General features: G+C 36.6%; 2 protein-coding genes across 3 annotated transcripts in view; one reads left to right on the top strand and one right to left on the bottom strand.

The window, feature by feature from the left end:
* The window catches only part of LOC309609897 (uncharacterized protein), a 465,108-nt gene that overhangs the window by 281,773 nt on the left and 161,115 nt on the right, over positions 1-22,220 (bottom strand). The gene's annotated exons all lie outside the window — the stretch shown is intronic.
* SLC15A5 (solute carrier family 15 member 5) overlaps positions 1-22,220 on the top strand; it is a 109,041-nt gene that overhangs the window by 60,660 nt on the left and 26,161 nt on the right. The window contains 2 exon segments of the mRNA XM_082352037.1: positions 7,831-8,019; positions 17,698-17,829. Coding sequence (XP_082208163.1) covers positions 7,831-8,019; positions 17,698-17,829 — 321 coding nt within the window.

The raw sequence follows: 22,220 nt of genomic DNA, 5'->3' as shown, positions 1-22,220 counted from the left end.
TAATGCTGCAATGAACATGTAAATGGAGATATTTCTTCAAAATTCTGATTTCATTTCCTTTAGATACATACCCAGATTGCTGGATCATATAATAGTTCTATTTTTAATTTTTTGAGGGAACTTCCATACTGTTTTCCATAATGGCTCACCATTTTATATTCCCACCAGGAGTGTATAAGAGTTCTTCACTCCACAGCCTTACCACCCTTATCTTTTTGTCTTATCACCTTTGTCTTTTTGATAATAGCCATTCTGACAGGAGTGAGGTGATATCTCATTGTGGTTTTGATTAGCATTTCTGTGATTATTAGTGAGTTTTTTAAAATTTTTATTTATTTTTGGCTCTGTTGGGTCTTCGTTGCTGCACGCGGGCTTTCTCTAGCTGCGGCGAGTGGGGGCTACTCTTCGTTGCAGTGTGCGGGCTTCTCATTGCAGTGGCTTCTCTTGTTGTGGAGCACGGGCTTTAGGTGTGAGGGCTTCAGTAGTTGCAGCACGTGGGCTCAGTAGTTGCAGCATGTGGGCCCTAGAGCATGCAGGCTTCAGTAGTTGCGTGTGTGCTCTAGAGTGCAGGCTCAGTAGTTGTGGTGCATGGGCTTAGTTGCTTCACGGCATGTGGGATCTTCCCGGACCAGAGATCGAACCTGTGTCCCCTGCCTTGTCTGGTGGATTCTTAACCACTGCACCACTAGGGAAGTCCATGATTAGTGATGTTGAACACCTTTTCACATACCTGTTGACCATCTGTGTGTCTTCTTTGGAGAAGTGTCTATTCAGTTCCTTTGCTCATTTTTAATCAGATTATTTTGTTTGTTTGTTTTGGCTACTGAGTTGTAGGAGTTCTCTTTATCAGATATATGGCCTGCAAACATTTGCACTTGTTCTGTGGGTTTCCTTTTCATTTTATTGATTATTTCCTTTGTGTGCAGAATCTTTTTAGTTTGATGTCACACTTGTCTATTTTTGCTTTTGTTGCTTGTGCTTTTGGTGTCATATCCAAGAAAGCATTGCCAAGACCAAAGCTTTTACCCTATGTTTTCTTCTAGGAGTTTTGCAGTTGCAGGTCCTAACAATTGAATCTTTGATCCATTTTTGGTTAATTTTTGTGAATGGTATAAGATAGTGATCTAATTTCATTCTTTTGCATGAGGATAGCCAATTTACCCAACGTTACTTTTTGAAGATACTATCCTTCCCCATTGTATTTTTAGCACCTTTGTCAAAGATCAGTTGATAATAAATGTGTGAGTTTATTTCTGGGCTCTCTATTCTGTTTCATTGGTCTTTATGTCTGCCTTTATGCAGTATCATACTGTTTTAATTACTGTACCTTTGTAATATATTTTGAAATTAGGAAGTATGATGCCTTCAGCTCTGTTCTTCTTGCTCAAAATTGTTTTGGCTCTCAGGGTCTTCCATGACTCTATGTGCATTTTACAATTATTTTTTTCTGTCTGTAAAAAGTGCCACTGGGGGTTTAATAGAGATTGCATTGAATCTATACACCACTTTAAATAATATGGACATTTTAACAATATTAGTTCTTCCAATCCATGAGTATGTCATGTCTTTCTATTTATTTATATATGCTTTAATTTCTTCAATCAGTGTTTTAGAGCTTTCAGTGTACAAGTCTTTCGCCATCTTGGTCCAGTTCATTCCTAAGTATTTATTCTTTTTGTTGCTATTGTAAATGGGATTATATTCTTAATTTCTTTTTCAGATAGTGTGTCGTTAGTGAATAGAAACACAGTGATTTTTGTATGTTAGTTTTGAATCCTGAAACCTTTCTGAATTCGTTTATTAGTTCTAATAAATTTTTTGGGTGAATTCTTTAGGATTTTCTACATATATGGTCATGTCATCTGCATGATTTTACTTCTTTCCTTCCACTTTGGATGTCTTTTATTTCTTCTTCTTGAATAATTGTTCTGGCTAGGGCTTCCAGGAATATGCTGAATATAAGTGGCCAGAGTGGGTATCCTTGCTTTGTTCCAAATCTTAGAAAAAAAGCTTTCAGTTTTTCACCATTGAGTATTATGCTAGCAGTGGGCTTTTCTTACATGGTCTTTATTATATTGAGGTAAAATCCTTCCATACCTATTTTGTTGATAGTTTTTATCGTAAAAGGTGTGGAATTTTGTCAAATGTCTTTTCTGCATCTTTTGAGATGATCATGTGATTTTTATTTTTCTGTTAATGTGGTGTATCACATTTATTTATTTATGGATGTTGAACTATCCTTGCATCCCAGGGATAAATTCTATTTAATCACAGTGTATGATCCTTTTAATGTGCTATTGAATTTGGTTTGTTAACGTTTTGTTGAGGAGTTTTTCATCCATATTCATCAGGGATATTGGCCTGAAGTTTTTCTTGTAGTGTCTTCATCTGGCTTTGGTACTGTGGTGATACTGGACTCATAAAATGAGTTTGGGAGTAACCCTTCCTCTTCTATTTTTTGTAAGAGTTTAAGAAGAATTTAAATGTTCGGTAGCGTTTACCAGTGAAATCATCTGGTCCTGGGCTTCTCTTTGTTGGGAGGTTTCTTATTACCTTACTCCTTACTAATATTGGTCTATTCAGGCCTTCTATTTCTTCTTTATTTTTAATCTATAGTTTTCTAATTTATTTATAATAAAGTATTGCATTTTATTAAAAAACAAGTTTTACTTTTAAAAATGATGACAATTTAAATGTGATGAAGAAGATAAATATACACCCTCTGACAGTACTGACAGGATAACAAAATGGTATAATCCTTTCTAGAGCAATTTAGCAATATGCATCAAAAGAATTAATATGCCTGGATGTCTATTTAGAAGTAGGGGCAAAGAATGCTTTTTTTTTTTTTTTTGAATTTTATTTTATTTTTTTTATACAGCAGGTTCTTATTAGTCATCTATTTTATACATATTGTGTATATATGTCAATCCCAATCTCCCAATTCATCGCACCACCCCCGCTTTCCCCCCTTGGTGTCCATACATTTGTTCTCTACATCTGTGTCTCTATTTCTGCCTTGCAAACTGGTTCATCTGTAAGGCCTTCTATTTCTTCTTGAGTCAGTCTTGGTAAGTTGTCATTATCTAGAAATGTATTCATTTCCTCTAGGTTGTCCACTTTGTTGGAGTATAATTGTTCATAATAGTGCCTTATGATCATTTATATTTCTGTGATATCAGTTGTAACATCTCTTTCATATCTGATTTGATTTAATTGAGTCTTTTCTCTTATTTTCTTGGTTGGTCTAGCTGAGGGTTTTTCAATTTTGTTTATCTTTTCAAAAGAAAAAAACAACTCAGTTTTATCAGTCTGTTCTATTGAATATTCTATTCTCCATTTCATTTATTTCTGCTGTAATCTATTATTTCTCTCTTCTAACTTTAGGCTTAGTTTACTCTTCTTTTTCTAGCTCCTTGAGAGGTGAAATTTAAGAAGGTTGAAATCATTCTAAGTATCTTTTTTACCACAGTGGAATAAAACTAGAAAGAATAACACAAGGAAAATGGGAAAACTCACAAATATATGAAAATTAACACACTCTTGGAAAACCATTGGGTCAAAGAAGAAATCAAAGGGGAATTTTAAGTGTCTCAAGACAAATGAAAAGGAAAACACAACATGCTAAAACTTGTGGGACACAGTAAAAGTAGTACTAAGAGGGAAGTTTATAGTGATAAACACCTACATTAAAAAGAAAAAAGATCAAATAACCTAAGCTTACATCTCAAAAAAGGCTCACTAATATAAGCTGCAAATCACAACCACCAACTTTCATTTTCATGCCATAGACATTCCATCTTCAGCTAAATCCATCAACAGTGGTTATTGAAAACATTTCCCCTCTATTCCCTCAACTTCATCCTCATCCACTTACTCTTAGCAAGTGATTGGCCCCTCTAAGTTGCAATCTTAAAGCCATATGGTACATATATATCCTCGAATTCACCTTTCTAGTTCTCAACCTTCTCTGTATTCTAAATATTCTATACATTTTCTCTTTTCTTTTAAAGGATGATTCTTTTTTCTCCTTGCTATGAAACTTTTTGGTCCCATGATCCTTTTTTCCTCTCTCATTTACTTCAGGACATTTTTATATTATTTATTTCTTGCTTTTATAGCTTTAATTTTTCCCACCCCCAGGGGCTCCTTCCCTCTGCATACAAACATGGTCAAGCCTTCCATGTCTTATGAAACAGCTCCCTGTGATCCTGCTAACTTCTCCAGCAACTTATTTAGCTTTCTCCTTTCTTGCACACCAAACTTCCTAAAAGAATGGATGGCACCATTTACACATATTTACTACCCATTGATTCTTCAAGTCCTTGCTTTCTGATTCCATCATAGGAGTTCTGTTGAGTTAAAAGATAACCAATAATCCATTTAAAAATACAGTTGACTTGTCACATGTTTTATTATCCTCTATATCTCAACATATTTAACAGTATGGTCATTTATTTATTCACATGTGCATCCATATGTATCTGTGTGTGAGTGTATATATATATGTTACTTACTGTGAATCAGGGCACTTTTCTCGGTAGCTAGAAATTGGTAAGAAAAACAAACTTGGTTCTTAGTTTCATGAAGCTTCCAGTAAAGTCATTGAAACAATCATGGTACAAATGGACCCACCAAAATTATTTAAATTCGGATTGTGGTAAGTGTGGTGAATTAAATGGGTATTATAGAGAGATTAACAGGCAGGGTCTAATTTAGATTATGAAATGCACACCTGAAGGATAAATAGGCAGGTGAAGAGTAGGGGAAAATGTTTCAGAGAGAAGAACAAAGCAGGGGCTCTAAGTTGAGAAAGTTTAAGGTGGTCAAGAAAAACAAAGAAGATGGATGTGGTTGAAATGTGCTCAGAGATGAGAAAGCAGCAAGCAGTTAAAGTGCAGGGATGAGCACAGGCAAGAACATACAAGCCATGTTAAGGATTTTGGATTTCATCCTAAGGGCGTGGAAATCTATAGAAGGAAGTCAAGCAGAAGAGTAACATTGAATTTGCATTTATCTAAGATCACCGACTGTTAGGTGCTTAGTAGGTTACAGATGGGCAAAAGTGGGAACAGAAAGACCAGCTAATATGGTATTGCATACAGTCTGGTTAAAAAGGTTAATAACCTAGGTTAGAATGATAGCAGTGGCTATGGAGAGAAGCAGGTTGAATCACAATATATTCTGGAAATAATTTTCAGAGACCTTAATAATATATTTAGAGGCTGGGGGAAAGAGAAGGGACCCCAGATTTCTGCTCTGAGTACATGAAGGTACTGGAGGAGTTGAAGAAGAATGAAGGAGAAGAATTAGGGGAAAAGATAAAAAGGTCTGTTTTGAGTATCCTCTTTGAAACCTTCCCTTAGATGTGAACTATCTTTCTTTTTTTGTGATTTTTAAAATTTTATTTCTTTTCATTGAAGTATAGTTGATTTACAATGTTGTGTTTGTTTCAAAGTGTAGTGACCTATCTTTCTGACTTTTCTTTCAGTGGTTTTACTTCTCTTTCTTGCCCCCAAATGCAAATATGAAGACATTGCTTAGATGTTCTCTTCTTTCTCTCCCCAATTATCTTTCAGTTTCACTTGACCCTAAATTCCAACTTTGTGTAGATGGTTTCATAAATCTTCCTCTCTTGACTCAACCAATGTGACCTATAACTCACACTTTTGGTTGTTTTCTGACCACTTCTCTTTAGATTATCTCTTTGCACCTCTCACTCAATCCAAAATCAAATTTATTTTCTCCATATCTACTGTGAGTCTTATTTTTATTATTGTTACTAGCATCTCTCCAGTCCCCTAGACTCATAGTCAACATTGAAATCTGCTTCCTCCTTGATCCCTGCTTCAGTTGCTATGGTTTTTATCAGTGGAATCTATTGCATCTTATGTTTCTGCCATCTATATTTCCTAGAAGTGGGACCCCTGATTGTAACTCAAAACTCCTTTATACTTTATTAAGATTATTTTTTAATTCCTTATCTTCCTACCTTCAATATCACTCCCATTCTGTCAACCAGCACACATGGCCTTTAGTGTAATCACCCTAAATTCCAATTCTAATCATTTCACTTGTGTCTAATATCTTCAATGGTTCCATTATCTTCAGAGTAATTTCCAAATTCCTAAAAATATATTAAATGCCTCTTATGATCTGACCCCAATCTATCTTCTCCCCTGATGCCCAAATAACTTGAGTTTCTCACCATTCTGAAAATTTTTCTGACACCCTCACAACTCTGTGCTTTTGCTCAGGCCATTTGTACTGCCTTCACCTCCTATTGAAACACTTCTTTCTTTCAAGCACGAAATGATTTATCTCACTTCTCCAGCTAGAAGTAAATTCTTCTTCTTATAGAATTGAATATGAGTCTGCAATGACTGAGAACAAGTATTTTTTATCTTACACCCCCCAACTGCCCTAGCAAACTGCTTTACATATAGTGGTAACAGAGTAAATATTAAATTGAATTGACATTTTAGGTCTCTTTCTGGTGAGTCTTAATGTGCCAAGTAATCTAGATAAATCCTGTGATGAATTTTATCTTAAAGGTAGATAATATTAAAATTCCTTTTTAAAATATGAACTGTTAACAGAACCAAAATCTCTACTTCATTATGAATGGGCCTTCATGGAGTCTAATTTAAAGTAGGAATAAATTTTAAAATTCCTCAAATTTTCAGTTATTCATATTTCCTCCTTTTTTACACCTTCTATTTCTTGAGGTCTCAGTAAAGAGCAGATTTTATGGATACATTTAAATGCTGAGATACAATCAAAAAATCTACCTACCAGTTTCTCTATCAACCAAAACAAACACTAAGCTATTTAAACATTAGATTGATTTTTCTGAATTGAAAGCTTTGCCTTATCTGAAATTTTATGCAAGTTAGTAAAAGGTGACTATCTCTAAATTTCAAGTAAATTCCATCAAGCTAAAGTTTGCCTCTGCTCTAACAATGGGATTAAGTCCAGTAATATGAATGATAAATTGAGAAATGGAATGGTTGCAGTAGATATAAACTGTAACAAAATTGTAACAAAATCTCTACTCATTTTCAACCAAAATTTCCTAGATAATTCCTTAAAAGTAAAAGAGAAAAGTTGACCCACTATCTGAATAATTGCTTCCATTTATATTTGTTTCCTAGTTAATTCACCTTTAATATTTTTTTCCTAAGCAAAAGTTTCTAGTCTTTAATTCTGTAATAGCTGCTTTACTTTTTCTGAAAAGATTAGAGAAATGTCAGAAAACTGAGGACTGATAATGCTTACAGGTTATTTCAAAACTGTTTTTCAATAATAATTAAAATCTTATAAAGAGATCATTTTATTTAAAATTTTCCAAATCATTTTTGATTCAGATATATCTAAAAAAGTTATCAGAATAATATAACTTATCTGAGGATAAAAGTCCAAAACCATTACTTTAGCTTCAATAATAATTGCTATTAATTGCTACCAGGAACCGTTACAATAACAACTGTACATTGTCTTTAAATCTCATAGCCATCCTACAAAGTTAAGTGTCTTTAACCCCATCTTAGAGCTGAGGAAAGAGATAATGAGGTTAAACAACTGAGGCCGTGTAACCAGTAAGTCAGGAAATAGGGAACTAATGTAGCCATTTCTGAGAGACCAGAGCCTGAGCACAGGAAAATCACACAACACAGTTAGCTGGCATCTGGATATCCCCAGAACAACAGCAAAAACAACAGATGTTGAGGATACATCCTCTACTGCCCATGTGTAAGAAATGCTATAGCCTATTACACTGATTTGGGGGCTCTTTTAAATTTTTTTTTCGTTTTCATTCTTTTTCTTCAGTTGCTGGCAATCTTTCTGCTGCATTGTCTGTGATGGTAGCTGGCTTCTTTGAAATACACAGAAAGCACTTCCATCCACTCGAGCAGCCTCTTTCAGGCAAAGTTGTCACCGTTTCCTCCATGCCCTGTTTCCACCTCGTTCTTCAATACGTTTTACTTGGAGTGGGTGAAACTCTGGTCAACCCAGCCCGTGAGTAACAATTTTTTCACCACCTGTTAGAACATACTGAGTCTTCACACAGAACACATCACCTCAGGCAGCTGGAGATCTAGTCCCACCCTGGAGATTTCCTGCAATGCTTCAGAACAAGCCTATGCATCACCCTCATTTTTAAAAAATGTATAATTACTCTTCCTTCCTTTACTACATACAGACTATGATTAATTCTACCTGAATATAGATAGAATGGAACAGAAGATTTACTAACCTGGTTAAAGGCAGTAATCATTTGGTCAGATACACGACAGGAGGAAAAAACTTTGCTAAAATCTAGAAGACACAGCTGATATATGCAGATGCAAACTCTCCTCTTCTCCCTTCCCTCTTCCCACCCCGTTCCCTCTCATTCACAGATAAACTCACATATATACTCCGTCCAAAAATGACATTTCTAATGTACTTTGAGAGTATATAAGCATGCAAATGCAATGAAAATTTGAGTCAATTTTCCAGACAACTCAATGTCTTTAAATTAAATTACACTAAATTAAGTGGGATCACTAGTGTTTCATAAGACAGGTTCAAAGTAACTTTATTAAAAATCAAGCGTTTTCTGGCATATCTAGATGGCTGATATTAATTAAACTAGCCACTTTAAAATTCATCAAAATATTTCTGTGACTTCTTGCACAGAAATATGTGTGTGTGTGTGTATTTATCAGTGTGATCTACTGCATCCTATATTTCTATCTTCCTTATAGTTCCCTGTACGGGGAATCCTGATTGTAACTCAAGCACCAATTATACTTTACCAAGATTATTTTTATAACTTCCTAACTCTTCCTACCTTTAACATCTCTCCCATTCTAGCTACTCAATTCACAACCTTTTGAGTAATTATCCTAAATGACAATTCTAACCATTTCACTTGTTTAAAATCTTCAATGATTCTATTATCTTCAGTTATTCTTAAATTCCTTAAAGAAATATATATTTTATATATATACATGCACACATACACATACTTATATATGATACTAAGGCAGTTCTTTGAAAAAAGTCAAAATAAAACTGTTTGTGTGAGTAGTCATATATATGTTAGACTTGTTTTTTATAATTTTAAGTCATTTCATTCCACATGAAATAAAAGGTTTTATGAGATTCTAAAATGTGGCTATCACTGTTTGTTTAACACTACAAGGAATACAAAAGAAGTATAAAAGAATGCCACCACACAAATATTTGTGACTTCCCTGATGTTTCCAGAAAATTGTTGGAAGTAGTCAGCCAGAATTTTATAGGCTAGATGTGAAGAAAGGTAATGTATGAAGGTGATGAGTGAACACAGTCAGGAAATCCCCAACCAGCTAAGCAATTGTGGTTCAACACACAAAAGCCAGAGAGGCACTTACAACCATAGACTTAAAAAGGCAGATCGGGCTTCCCTGGTGGCGCAGTGGTTGAGAGCCCGCCTGCCAATGCAGGGGACACGGGTTCGAGCCCTGGTCCGGGAGGATCCCACATGCCGCGGAGCAACTAAGCCCGTGAGCCACAACTACTGAGCCTGCGCGTCTGGAGCCTGTGCTCCGCAACCAGAGAGGCCGCGACAGTGACAGGCCCACGCACCGTGATGAAGAGTGGCCCCCGCTTGCCGCAACTAGAGAAAGCCCGTGCACAGCAACGAAGACCCAATGCAGCCAAAAATAAATAAATAAATAAATAAATTTATTAAAAAAAAAAAAAAAAAGGCAGATCACATAGTATAAATCATTTAGTCCACCCATCCCTGATTTACCCATCTGGAAACTGAGGTCAAACTAAGTCAACTGACTTATCCTCTACAGAGCTCATGGGGTAGGGACCAGAAGACTTTGTTTTGATTTACAGCTTTGTCACTTACTACATATGTGACCTTAAAAATTCATTTAACCACTAAGCTTCACCTTTTAGATCTTTAAAATGGAAATAATTATAATTCTTCCTTATATCACAGCATCAGTGTAACAGTCAATGGGAATGAAGCCTACTTCTTGAGAATTAAATGACATAAAATGTGAAAGGGTGTTTTGAACTGTAAAATCAAGAATCATTCTTCTGGAAGGCAGTACAGCATAGCTGTTAATATCTATGGTCTTAAAGTCAGGCAGATCTGAATTCAAACCCACTTCAGCCACTGACTGGTTGTGTGACCTTGAAAAAATTATTCTGCATTTCTGAGCCTTTCTCATCATCTATAAAATGGGGAAGGGATATTGTAAGGACCAAGTGAAATATTTCACATAGAGGAAAAAAGCAGAGTGTCGAATATATAGACAGCACTCAGTATTAGCAGCAGTAACGTGTGCTATTATTGTTACTATCTTTCACATAAATTAATAGTCCAAGACTCAGGGCTCAAGCACAGATGTCCGGCTTATAACTCTTTCTACCACACCTTCCACAATGTGAGCACCAGGAGACCTGGGAAAGTGAGCAGAATCGTGTCTTTCTCACCAGTCATCCTGGGTCCCTTTCTTCTCCTTACTTCTCACCTCCAATCCAACAGCAAGTCTTTGTCCTTACTCTGAAATATAATCTAAATCTGGCCCTGTCTCCAAATGAATTGATCTATGAAACACAAACAGACTCAGAGACCTAGAGAACAGATTTGTGGTTGCCGGGGGGGAGGGGGTGGGGGAGGGACGGACTGGAAGTTTGGGGTTAGCAGATACAAATTATTACATATAGGATGGATACACGACAAGGTCCTACTGTATAGCACAGGCAACTATATTCAATATCCTGAGATAAACCATAATGGAAAAAAAACCATTAAAAAATGTCTTTATATGTATAACTGAATAAACTTTGCTGTACGGCAGAAATTAATACAACATTGTAAATCAACTGTACTTTACTAAAAATAAAATTTTAAAACATGAAAAAATGACAAATCAATCTGGCTCTGTCTCACTATCTCCTTTGCTATCCACCTGGTCTCTAATCCCAATTCTTTTTTTTTTTTTTTTTTTTTTTGGCCACGCTACGAGGCATGCAAGTTCTTCCCCAACCAGGGATTGAACCCATCCCCCCTGCATTGGGAGCATGGAGTCTTAACCACTGGACCGCCAGGGAAGTCCTCTAATCCCAATTCTTTCTGAGCCTCCTAACTTGTCTCCCTGCTTCCTCTCCTGCCCGAGCCCATTCTCTTAACAGCTATCCTGCTCTTTCTAAAACATCAGTCCTATCGTTCCCCTGCTTAAAATTCCACAATAGGAATTTGGAGATAAATTCCTTAAATGGTGAGTAAGACTCCACATGATTCAGCCTCCATGTACTGCTCCAATCACATTCTATAACATTCTTTCCCCTGACCACTTCACTAGAAATTTGATGATCTTCATTCTGTGTTTCTAAGGTGTCAAACTTATTTTTGCCCCAAGGCCTTTGAACTGCTTCTCTCGGTCTAGAATCTCTTTTCTTTCCTCTTCAAGCAGCTGGCTTCTCCTCATTATTGAGTTTTCTCAAAGATCATCTCATCAGAGAGGATTCCCTGGTCATCCCATCATTTTCCAGTCCATTACCCTGTTCCATTTTTTTAAAATAACACTTGTGAGAATCAAAAATTTTCTTATTTATAAGTGTATGTTTATTGCCTGCCTCTCACCATGAGAATGTACAGCCTTGAAGTACATATTCTGATCTTTCTTGTTCATCTATGTATTCTTCTGTGTTCTTCCCTCCTGAAAAGTACACATACATGGTAGGTGATAAATAAGTATATTTTGATTGAATAAACTAATGAATGAATGAACTCTATAGCCATTTCTATTTGAGTATAATAAAAATATATTATTCAAATTACTGACAGTGTCCTACATTGTTAGCACTGAGAAAGCAAGCACAGTGGATCAATACCCAAATTTCAGTGGACATTTTTTACCCCACTAAAAGTCATGTTGAACATTGAAGATGATATGCAAGAAAAAAAAAAAAAGAAAACACTTCAAATTATGTCTTAATCATGGCAGTGTATACCCCAGCTATCTCATAACTTGTTTTTGTTTATTCAAATAATACTGTGTGGGTGTCTACAATATGCCTGACACTGCTCTAGGAACTTAAGACACATCAGCTTTAAAAAAAGAAAGAAAATATTTCTGCCATTGTAGAACTTATATTCTACCAAGGGGAGAAAGGTAATACACAATAAATGTAATAAATAAATCATAGAGCATGTTAGAAGTTGATGAGTGCTAAAGAAGAAAAGATAGAAAAGGAAAAGGGGGATCAGAAATGCCAAGTAGGGAGGGAGCAGGTTGCAGCATTAAGAGATTGGTCAGGATAGATCCCAGTGAGAGGTGACATTTGAGCAGAGACTTGAAAGAGTTGAGGGAGTCATCCACATGGATATATGTAAAGAACATCATTGCTGGAAAAGCAGTCAGTAAATGCAAAGATGGGAGGTGTGTCCGGCAAGAAAGTGCAAGGGGTCTCATGCAGTTGGAGGAATGAGGAAGAGAGAAACTGGTAAGAGATGAGTCAAAGTGGCCATTGTAAAGACTACAACTTGGGCGCTGAGTGACAGGGGAAAAGGAGTGACATGATATTACTCACACTTAAAAAAAAAAAAAACCCTCTCTCTGCTGCAGAGAATATACTATAGTGAGGAAAAGGATAGATGCATGGAGGTAATAATCTAAGGAAGACAAATGAGTGTCTCAGAACAGGAAGAAGCAGTATAGGTAATGAGAAATAGTCAAAGTTCAGTCATATTTGAAGACAGACCACTAGAGTGAGAGAGAAAGAGGGGAGTTAGCGATGACATCAAAGTTGTTGACCCGAGTAATTGGAAGGATGGAGTTGACATCTATGGAGAGATAACAGGCTACCGGTGGAGCAAGCTTTGAGGAGAAGATCACGAGTTTCATGTTGGACATGTTGAGGATGAGCTTTCAAACAGAGATATCAAATAGGGCATTGGATATCCAAGCCTATGATTTGGTACTGAAGTAGGGGCAGATGCAATTTGACAGTCATAAGCATTTCAGTGGTATTTAAAGTAATGGGACTAGTTGAGATCACCAAGGGAGTCAGGGTACATAGGAAGTCGGTGTAGACAGAGAAGAGGATTCAAGAACTGAGAGCCCTGAGGCACTCCATTATGAAGGCATTCAGGAGAAGATGAGAAATTTGCAAAGGAGATAGAAAAGAACCTGAGAAAAGAAGAAAACCAAGAATGCAACATCTTAGAAGTCAAGTGAAGAAAAGGTATCCAGGAGGAGGGAATGATCAACTGTGTCAAATGCTGCTGATGGATCAAACAAGCTGAGGACTGAGAATTGACTATTGGATTAAACAATCTGTGGGTTATGGGTGATTTTGGCAAGAGCTTTTTGTATGCCCAGAATGGGAACGTTCAAAAGCCTGACCAGAATAAGTTTAAGGGATAACGGGACAAGAGGAATTGGAGACGATTCATTTGAAAAACTTTGCTACAAAGGGAAACAGAGAAATGAAATAGTAGCTGACAAAGGAATGGGGTTAAGAAAGGGTTTTTTATTTGTATTGCTTTTAAGGAAGAAAAATGATGGCATCACAGATTACTCTGGTGGGGATGATTCAACAGAGAAGGAAAGTTGATGGTGTCAGGAAAATACAAGTTGAGAATTTGGCTTTGATAGTAGCAAGCATAGTTCCTCAATGGGAACAGTCTGGAAGGCAGAGTGTATGGATGCAGAAACTCACGGGTATGTAAATATGGTGTGGCGATTCGACGGGAATTCTCTTCCACCTGATTCGATATCTTTAGTGAAGTAGGATGCCAAGCCATGAGCTGAGGATGAAGGAGGACATTTTGGGGGTTGGAAGAGAGGGGAAAGGCGTGTAGTCGTTGTCTAGAACAACAGGGAGTGAAGGAACCAGGGAGATAATATAGAAGTTACCACGGAGCATAAGGAGGTCATTTGAGGTTTGTGGGCAGGAATTTAAAACGGGTTGGTCAACGGGGTTATAAGGTTTTCTCCAGCCACATTAGACTGCACGGATATAGGAGCAGAGACAGCAGATAAAGAATTGTTTTGCCAATCAATTTCCAGAAAGCAAGAGACAGTCAAAGAAATGAGGGAATGTGGAAGAATATGATTCTGACAGTTGAACTTAACTCATCCAGTGGAACTTAACTTGAGTAAAAAGAGTAGTGAGAACATGAAGGGCATGAAAGGGGTGAAAATAATAAAAGGAGTAATGGAGTGGAGGCCTTGAAGGAGGACAAGCATTCTGGTGGTTGAGTAGTCAAGAGTAAGCTGGGAAGATGGAAGGTGGTAGTCAGAGGGGAAGGCACAAAGTTGAGATTATGGAGTGGTGACAAGTATTACTCTGGGGCATGGGTTGGCAAACTTTTTCTTAAAAGTGTCAGATAGTAAATGGTTAGGTTTTACACTCTACTCTCTGTTACAACTACTCAACTCTGTCATTGTGGTGTATAAGCAATCGGAGACAATATACAGTGAATGGGTGTGGCTATGTTCCAATAAAACTTTATTTATAAATAGGTGGCAGGCTGGACCTTACCTGACTGTAGTTCAACAACCCTGGTCTGGGGTGCAAGATTCAGGGTGTGACCATGGGTGTGAGTGGCTGATGTCAAGTGGAGGACAAGGACATTGGAAAGGAGGTCAAGGAACTGGGAAACCAAGAGATGGCAGGATGGAAGGTTGGGAGGATGATCTATATGTATGTGTGTGTTAAAATTGCCGAGAATTAAGGTAGAAGTGGAACTGGAGAGCGTGACCATTAGAGGGGAGCTGATGACTTTGAAAAACAGAGGAAAACGTCTTAGAGATTGGTGGCTGACAGCACAAAAGAGAAATATTAGGTGATATAACTGGGTAACATGAAATTCAAAGCTGAAGCTTTTTAGGGATGAGGAAGGAAAAATGACCTGAAAATGGAAATAGTATAAAGTTCCATTTTCTAGGTCTGTGGTGCTTCTCCACATGTTCAAAATAACCCCTCACCAAATGCAATAAACACATTTTAACTGTTTAAGAACAACTGGAGTAAAAGAAATTTCCAGCAAACGAGTCCCTAGTACCAGGTGCCTCAGGAAGGCAGTTCTGGCCCTAGAGTTTGCATATTCTGCATATGCTGTGATGGGGCGTCTTTGCAAAACACTAATCACCCTCCACCTGGAGACACATTTCAGCTCTCTTTGGCAAGAAGACCAGCTTTCCGTGCACTGAATATTTTTTACAGTGTCTTCACAGTAAAATGAGAATTTTAGAATAGTGGCAGACTTGTTGATCATATCTATACTACAACATGCCGAAAGAAGTATCATGGAGCCTAAAAAATCAAGCTGATGATCACCAAAGTCGAAAAAGATCAGAACATGCAAGCAGACGCCTGGAATTGGAGATCGGAGGACTTGAAGTGCTAAGTCCTATAAAAGGGAACCGGAGACTTTCAAAACGATGAAAATGACACCAAAGAGAGATTCACCAGCAGAGAGAGCTGGCAAAGTGTGTTCATGAATTATATACCACACCAGAAGTTCTAGCAAGAGAAAAGCACAGGATTAATAATTAACTAGCAAAGTAATAATGGGCTTGTAGAGTTTCTGCTTTTTCTCAGTGAAAGAAATCGGCCTACTTCGTCTTTCTGCCCATTGTTTGCCTCCTCATATTTATAAAGAGGAAAGTTCATAAGCCACATCCTTTTTATAACCATGAATCATTTCTTCCCAAAGCCTCTTCAGCATTTTCCTCGTACTCTCCTTTGGATCTTCCTGAACAAACCTTGCGAGCTTGGCCTCGGGCTCCTGCTGGTGGTTTGCACTGCACAAGAGAGCTCTGGTACCCACGGCCTCCTGGTGACGATATTTGAAGCCCTTCTTCACAGTATTTTATTTCTCACCATCATTACCTTCATCTCCAGTAACTATTTGTGGTATTAAGTGCCCAGTGAGCACCGCCCTTAGTATTGTGCATATCTCTGCTTTCTGCCCTCCCAGAGCTTAAAATCCAGGAAAGATGTACTGATGCTTTTTCCCACCCTCAGCCCCAGCACTCAGCACATCTGGAGCACAGAGCCTCCTTTAAATGTTTATCAAATGATAAATAAAAACACATGAAGAACACACAGAAAGCAAAACAGAAATGTTCAATGAATACAGGAAGGAACATGAATACATTGACATTAGGTGTTAGTAAGTTCATTTAAAAGTGCTGGACAAATGCAGAGTTTTACTGAGGTAAAAGTACAGAGAAATCAGGGGTGAAGTCTTCCTGAGAGGGAAGGGAGAAGGTAATAAAATCTCATTCTTCTTAGAGAGAGGGAAACTAAAAGTTTAGTGTTTACGGTATATCGGTTTTCTATCACCACATTTCTTTTTTAAAAGAGCTTTAGTGTTTATTTACTAGCTCTCACGGTAGAAAAATTTGCAAAGTTCAAAAGAGTAAAAATCCAATAATTCAGCCAGTCAAAGCTAAAACTGTTCATGTTATTTAATGTGTTTACTTACAATATTTTGCCACTCATATACAAAAGAGAGAGATGAGTACAATAAACTCCCATGTATTCATGTTCCAGCTTCAATAATCTTCCACACATGGCCAAACTTGTCTCATTTGTACCTTCATTCACATACTTTCTTCCTCTTTGTGGTATAATTATGAAGCAAATCGCAGATATCATATCATAATAAATACTATAAATATTTTAGCTTTATCCCTTAGATTGCCATGCATATTTTAACATAGTTATGTTGATATGGAATGTCCAAAATTATATATACTTATTTCATTTATTTCTGATATTGAAAAAATTATTTTTAAGCGAAAATTTAAAAAAACTTTGCTCCGTGATTTTCGTTCAACCTTTTACCACCATTATTACTATTACTCCAACGATGACTTGGGGGGAAAAAGATAACCATTTTGGAGACCCGATGCTTAAGCTATTGTCTCTCCTTAAATGGTATAATTTAAATGCATATAAAGGGCTTTGCACAGTGCCTTACACAAGTAGTTAGGGGCTATTTGATTTGGTAAAATTAATACTGTTAAAAATAGCTAACCTTATTCAGCATTGTAATAAGCACTTTACATATATTACAGCAAGTAACAGTCACAGCACCCCAGCAAGTGAGTAATGGTCTTACTCTCATTTTATAGAGAAGAACACTGAGGCTTGGGAAGTTTAAGTAACATACCTAAAATCACAGAGGTAGTAAACAGTTGACCCGGGATTTTAGTATAAGCTTATCTAACTCCAGAGCCTATGCTGTTAACCTCCATGCTAGTTTTCTATGGTAAATTCAAGATTTCTATAGGGAACCTAATGATGTATATAGAAGTACAGAATCATAGACCTTATTGATAGATTGTCATGATACTATCCAGTACAAGCCTTAGCTCAATCCAAAATTCATAAGAAATACACAAATTGAGGTGAAATTTGGGTGAATATATTGGGACACTCAACCACCAGTAATCAAATTTTCCTTGTACCATTACAGCAATATATTTTGCTATTTTTTATTCCTTGTAGACATCTGTAAATTGTAACATCATAATATAGCTTACTATAGTAACTTTAACAAAGTCCAACAGAAATTTTGCCTGTTTTGGTAAACTTTCTTTGAGATATGATCAATACTAATTTGAAGAATATCTATGAAAGTATTTTAAAGAGAATGTTCTAAATTCTGACCTTTTTTCTTCTCAGTCTCTGTAATATCACACAGATTTGTTCCAAGTACCATCAGAGGAAACTTTATGAATTGTTTGACACTGTTCAATGTATTTGGTTGTTTCATGGGGGCTCTGATGGTGGAGTTGGTTTACCTCATCTCAGAAGGTTAAAACAGTTTCATGGTATGCTTATATATATATTGATTTGATGACTAGAGAACTGAGAGACAAAACGTTAAGAGAGGGGCTTTGCTAGTGTAGTCTTTTTTTAAATTGATCCACTTTTGCAATTAAGATAGAATTAAGATAGGAAATAGACTCTTGCTGTATTCATTAATTTCTAGGAATTGTTTTTCTTTTGATAGGGGGAGGTAATTACAGAATGTCACTTCTCATGAGACCCTGTCTGCTGTCTTTCTTTCGTGTATTTTAAAACAAACTGGTCCTTATATTCTTACTAGGTCTTTCAACAGGGCTGTATTCCATAATGTGTCATAGCTGGCATAGGTAACCCTCAGAAAAGGTAAGTCCTGTGTAAATATAAGAGGACAGGGTATCTGGATGATCCTTTATCCAGAAATAGTGTCTGTGCAACCAAAGAGAAATTGTGAGTTGAATGACAACTGATCTTGGAAAATTTTCCCTATAGACAGTTTGGTAAGGAGAAATAATCAATCTGAAAAATTCACATGCAACATAAAAAGTACTACTCTTATATGGGCTGGTAGAAAAATCAAACAGGGTAACATTAAAGATTAGTTGTCACAGTGAAATGTCTTTGGCTGTTTTTTAAATCTACAGACTTTTTCTTTTATTTGTTCTGAGAGGTTAATACAGCTTAAAATTTATTAAATTTGCTTGTGCTTATTTTATGGGAAATACTGCATGCCTATTCTTCTCTGCTTTCAAAAATACTTATTGTTATACTTTTAAAATAATGTAAAGAAATATTCATTTGTATTCTCTACAAATAAATTTTACTTACCTACGTTCACATTATGGAAAACATAAATTCTATGAATGAGAAACTCCTTGTAACACTAGGGTTTCCATTCAAAAAATATTTATGGAGGATCCACTCTGTTCCAATTACCATATTGGGCACTAGAAACACCATGGCAAGCAAAATAAACTTCCAAACCATCACAAAATTTCCAGGGGTGTAGGGAAGCAATAAAATTGAGTGAAGAATTAAATGATACGTATAGTAGAGTTCTAGGGAACAAATCTACAATCCTTGATTGTTAAGATCAAACCCTGTTCTTTTCTTAGTTGACTGAGAAAGTTAAGCCAAAGTATATATTGAATACTTACCATGTGCCAGGCCCTGTGCTACATGGAATTATGTGAGATATGGTTCCAGTTTTCAAAGGGCTCAAATCCAAACTGTCACAATTAAGTGTGAACTACAGGAGTTGTTGACATCTCTGATGATTAGATTCTTTAAATGCAAACAAAGAACAAAGCACTGGTATTAGGATTTTATAAGATAACTTGGAAAATTCTTACCTATATCTCTACCTCAACATCTTAGTTGTTGAACATGTTTATTTTCTTCAACATTACTCAGTGAAAATGTTTCTGAAAATTTGCTTAAAAAAAAGGTCTATAATCAAATTACATTTGACATATTCTAGAAAGACTGCAAGGTCAAACATTACTATCAGTTTACCTTTTATATAAGTCTAAATTTTTCATATACGTGCTTAAGCAAATGAACCAGAGTCTGTCCAAACTTCAAGTTAAGTTCTCCACAAGGCAGTTCTCACTTTAGTCATCAGCCACAAGTTTGAAGGTCCCCAGGGCTGCCATCACTTCTGATAAGCTGGCTATAAATATGGAGATTCCCCACAGACTCCCCCTCAGAACTGATAATTTGCTAGAAAGCACAATACTTAGGATTACAGCTTTATTATAGCAAAAGAATACAAATGGGCATGTGATAAAGGGAGAGAGGCATAAAACAAGGTCTGGGAGGGTTCCAAAAGTGAAGCTTCTTTCACCCTCAGAGATGTGGTACCCAACTGGCACATCAGTGTGTGACAATACGCAGAGTATTATCACCCTGGTAAGCTTACCTGAGCTTTGGTGTGCAGACTTTTTATTGAGGCTTTATTAGGTAGGCAGATTGACTGAAACATTGGCCATTGTAGTTGAACTCAATCTCCAGCCTCTTTTCTCTCTGAAGAGATCGGGCTGATATCCTGTGGCTCAAAACCCCAACCCTCTAATCATATGGTTGGTCTTCCTGGCTGGCCAGCTCCCATTCTGAGTCATGTCATTAACATAAACCATCAGGTGAGGCTTAAGAGGCCAACCATGAATAACAAACATACTTCAATCGCTTAGGAAATTCAATGGTTTTAGAGTTTATCTCCCAGGAACCAGGAAGAAAGACCAGGCAATTTCTTTATCACGCACAACTATTCTTGCAAATACATTTCACTGAAAACCTAAATTTTTATTGAGAATCTGCATAGTGTGGTAGGACCTGTTATATACATTACTGGGTTTATTGCAGCAATCTTATAAAGTTGATATTACTATCCTCATTTTTGAAATTTAATAATTAAGACAGAAATAAGAAAAATGAAGTGCTCTAGTCACCACCACTTGTATCTGACAGAGCTCTGACCCTCCCAGCATTCTGAAACCACTGCCAATGTTTTTCTTCAATATTTATTTACTTATTTAATTTTATTTTGGCTATGCCGGGTCTCAGTTGTGGCACATGGGATCTTCATTGCAGCATATAGGATCTTTATTTGCAACCAATGTTGATTTTAGTACATCAAACAGCTACTAAGAGTCACACAGTGTAAGGGCTTTTTACTTCTGCAATACAATCTCCTTGGATGGAGGTCTGCATATAGGATATTATTGATAATATTCTAGACATAGTAAAAGATAGATTTTTAAAAGTTTATATAATTTTGGCAGTTTGGTGCCCATGCAAGGAGGTTTACCAAGAACACATGGTGAGGACATCTTAGCAACATGGGATGTGCAGGGGAGATTCTCTAAACTTATGTCAAAAGAACACCATTTAAATTACTGATGATTGATTTGATTTACTTCTGAAAATTTTTTTTTCTGTTCATAGTAATACCGTGTTACATCAAATCACATCCCAATAAATTAGAATCTTACAGTTGGATGTCACCTTAGAGGTAATCTTGTCTAACATTGTACCAAAAACTAGAAGATGTACCATCATCTTCCAGTGCCCAGAAAAATTCTCTACTTTGAGAAGTAACCTGAGTCTACTCATCTGTTGATAACTGTATTCCACAGGATAAGCTTAGTTTTCTATCCACATAGCAACTCTTCAGACATTTGATAAATATTTGGAGAAGTAATGTGGTACAATGTTTAAAAGAGTAGGTCCTGTAGTCAAACTATATGAATTCCAATCCAGGTAGTCTAGCTGTGTGTCCTCAGTTTTCATGCCAGAAACAACAACAATAAATAATTCATCATGTTTCTGAGAGGATTAAGTAATTAATATGCACAATAAGTGCTCAATAAAGACAGCTATTATGATCCCCTTCTATTTTATAGACAAACCACTCCAGTTTTTTTCATGTTACATGATTCCCTGATTTTTCACTAACAAAACCCCTCCATCCGTTAGACAAATAACAACTTGTCTGTATCTTTCTTAAAATATGGTTTCCAGAATCAATCGCAATACTCAAAATGGGTACATCAAGATAGATACGTTACTTTTATCAACCTTCTCTCTCTCTTTCTTTCTCTCTCTTTCTTAATGCCAACAGAGACTGTGGTGACTTTTTCAGTAGTTGCATCACACCTATGGTAAATTAAAACCCGAGGCTTTTTTTTATTTTTGGCAGTTTCTCTCAATTCAGTTCCAGTCATCTTATCACAATTTCTTTTCCTAATTAAATGGGGGACTTTATCTCTATCCTTAATAAATGTCAACCCATCATTCTAAATAACAGACATTTAAAAAACTTGATTCTGTCATCCAGTGAATTACTAATCTTCACTTTTTTACCAGCTTTGTGTCATCTGCAAATTTAGTAAGCAAGTTCCTAGACTTCTTCCAGGTAACTGATAAAATTGTTGAACTGGACAGGACCAAAACCAAAGCCTTGTGGAAAATTCCTAGAGATCTCACTGCAAGTTAATGACAATCAACTAATCCTCCCCTTTTGGATATAATCATCTCCCACTTCACCTAATTACTATCATTCAGCCCACACACTTCTCCATCATCCCCAGAATGACATCACAGGAGACTTTTGTCACATGTTTTTCTAGGAATAGGATATATCTGCGTTTGTGACAGTCCCTTTAACCATCAGATTAGCATTCGTCAAGAAAGGAAATGAAGTTCATCTAGATGATTTGTTTTAGTGACCCTAAACTGGCGTATGGTGACTAATTAGGACCCCTAAGAGAGGGTGATCCTTTGACTTTTTGCATGACTTTGGGTAGGTCATCATCACTCTAAGACTGTTTCCTCCTACGTAAAAAAAGAGAATGCTGCACTTCAGTTTTCTCAGAGATGATGGGAGGATAAAATTAAGT

This window comes from Balaenoptera borealis (assembly GCF_965194805.1).
Source record: "Balaenoptera borealis genome assembly, chromosome: 13".
Taxonomy (NCBI): Eukaryota; Metazoa; Chordata; class Mammalia; order Artiodactyla; family Balaenopteridae; genus Balaenoptera; species Balaenoptera borealis.
The sequence above is the reverse complement of the archived record's forward strand: the minus strand, read 5'-3'. Positions and strand labels throughout refer to the sequence as shown.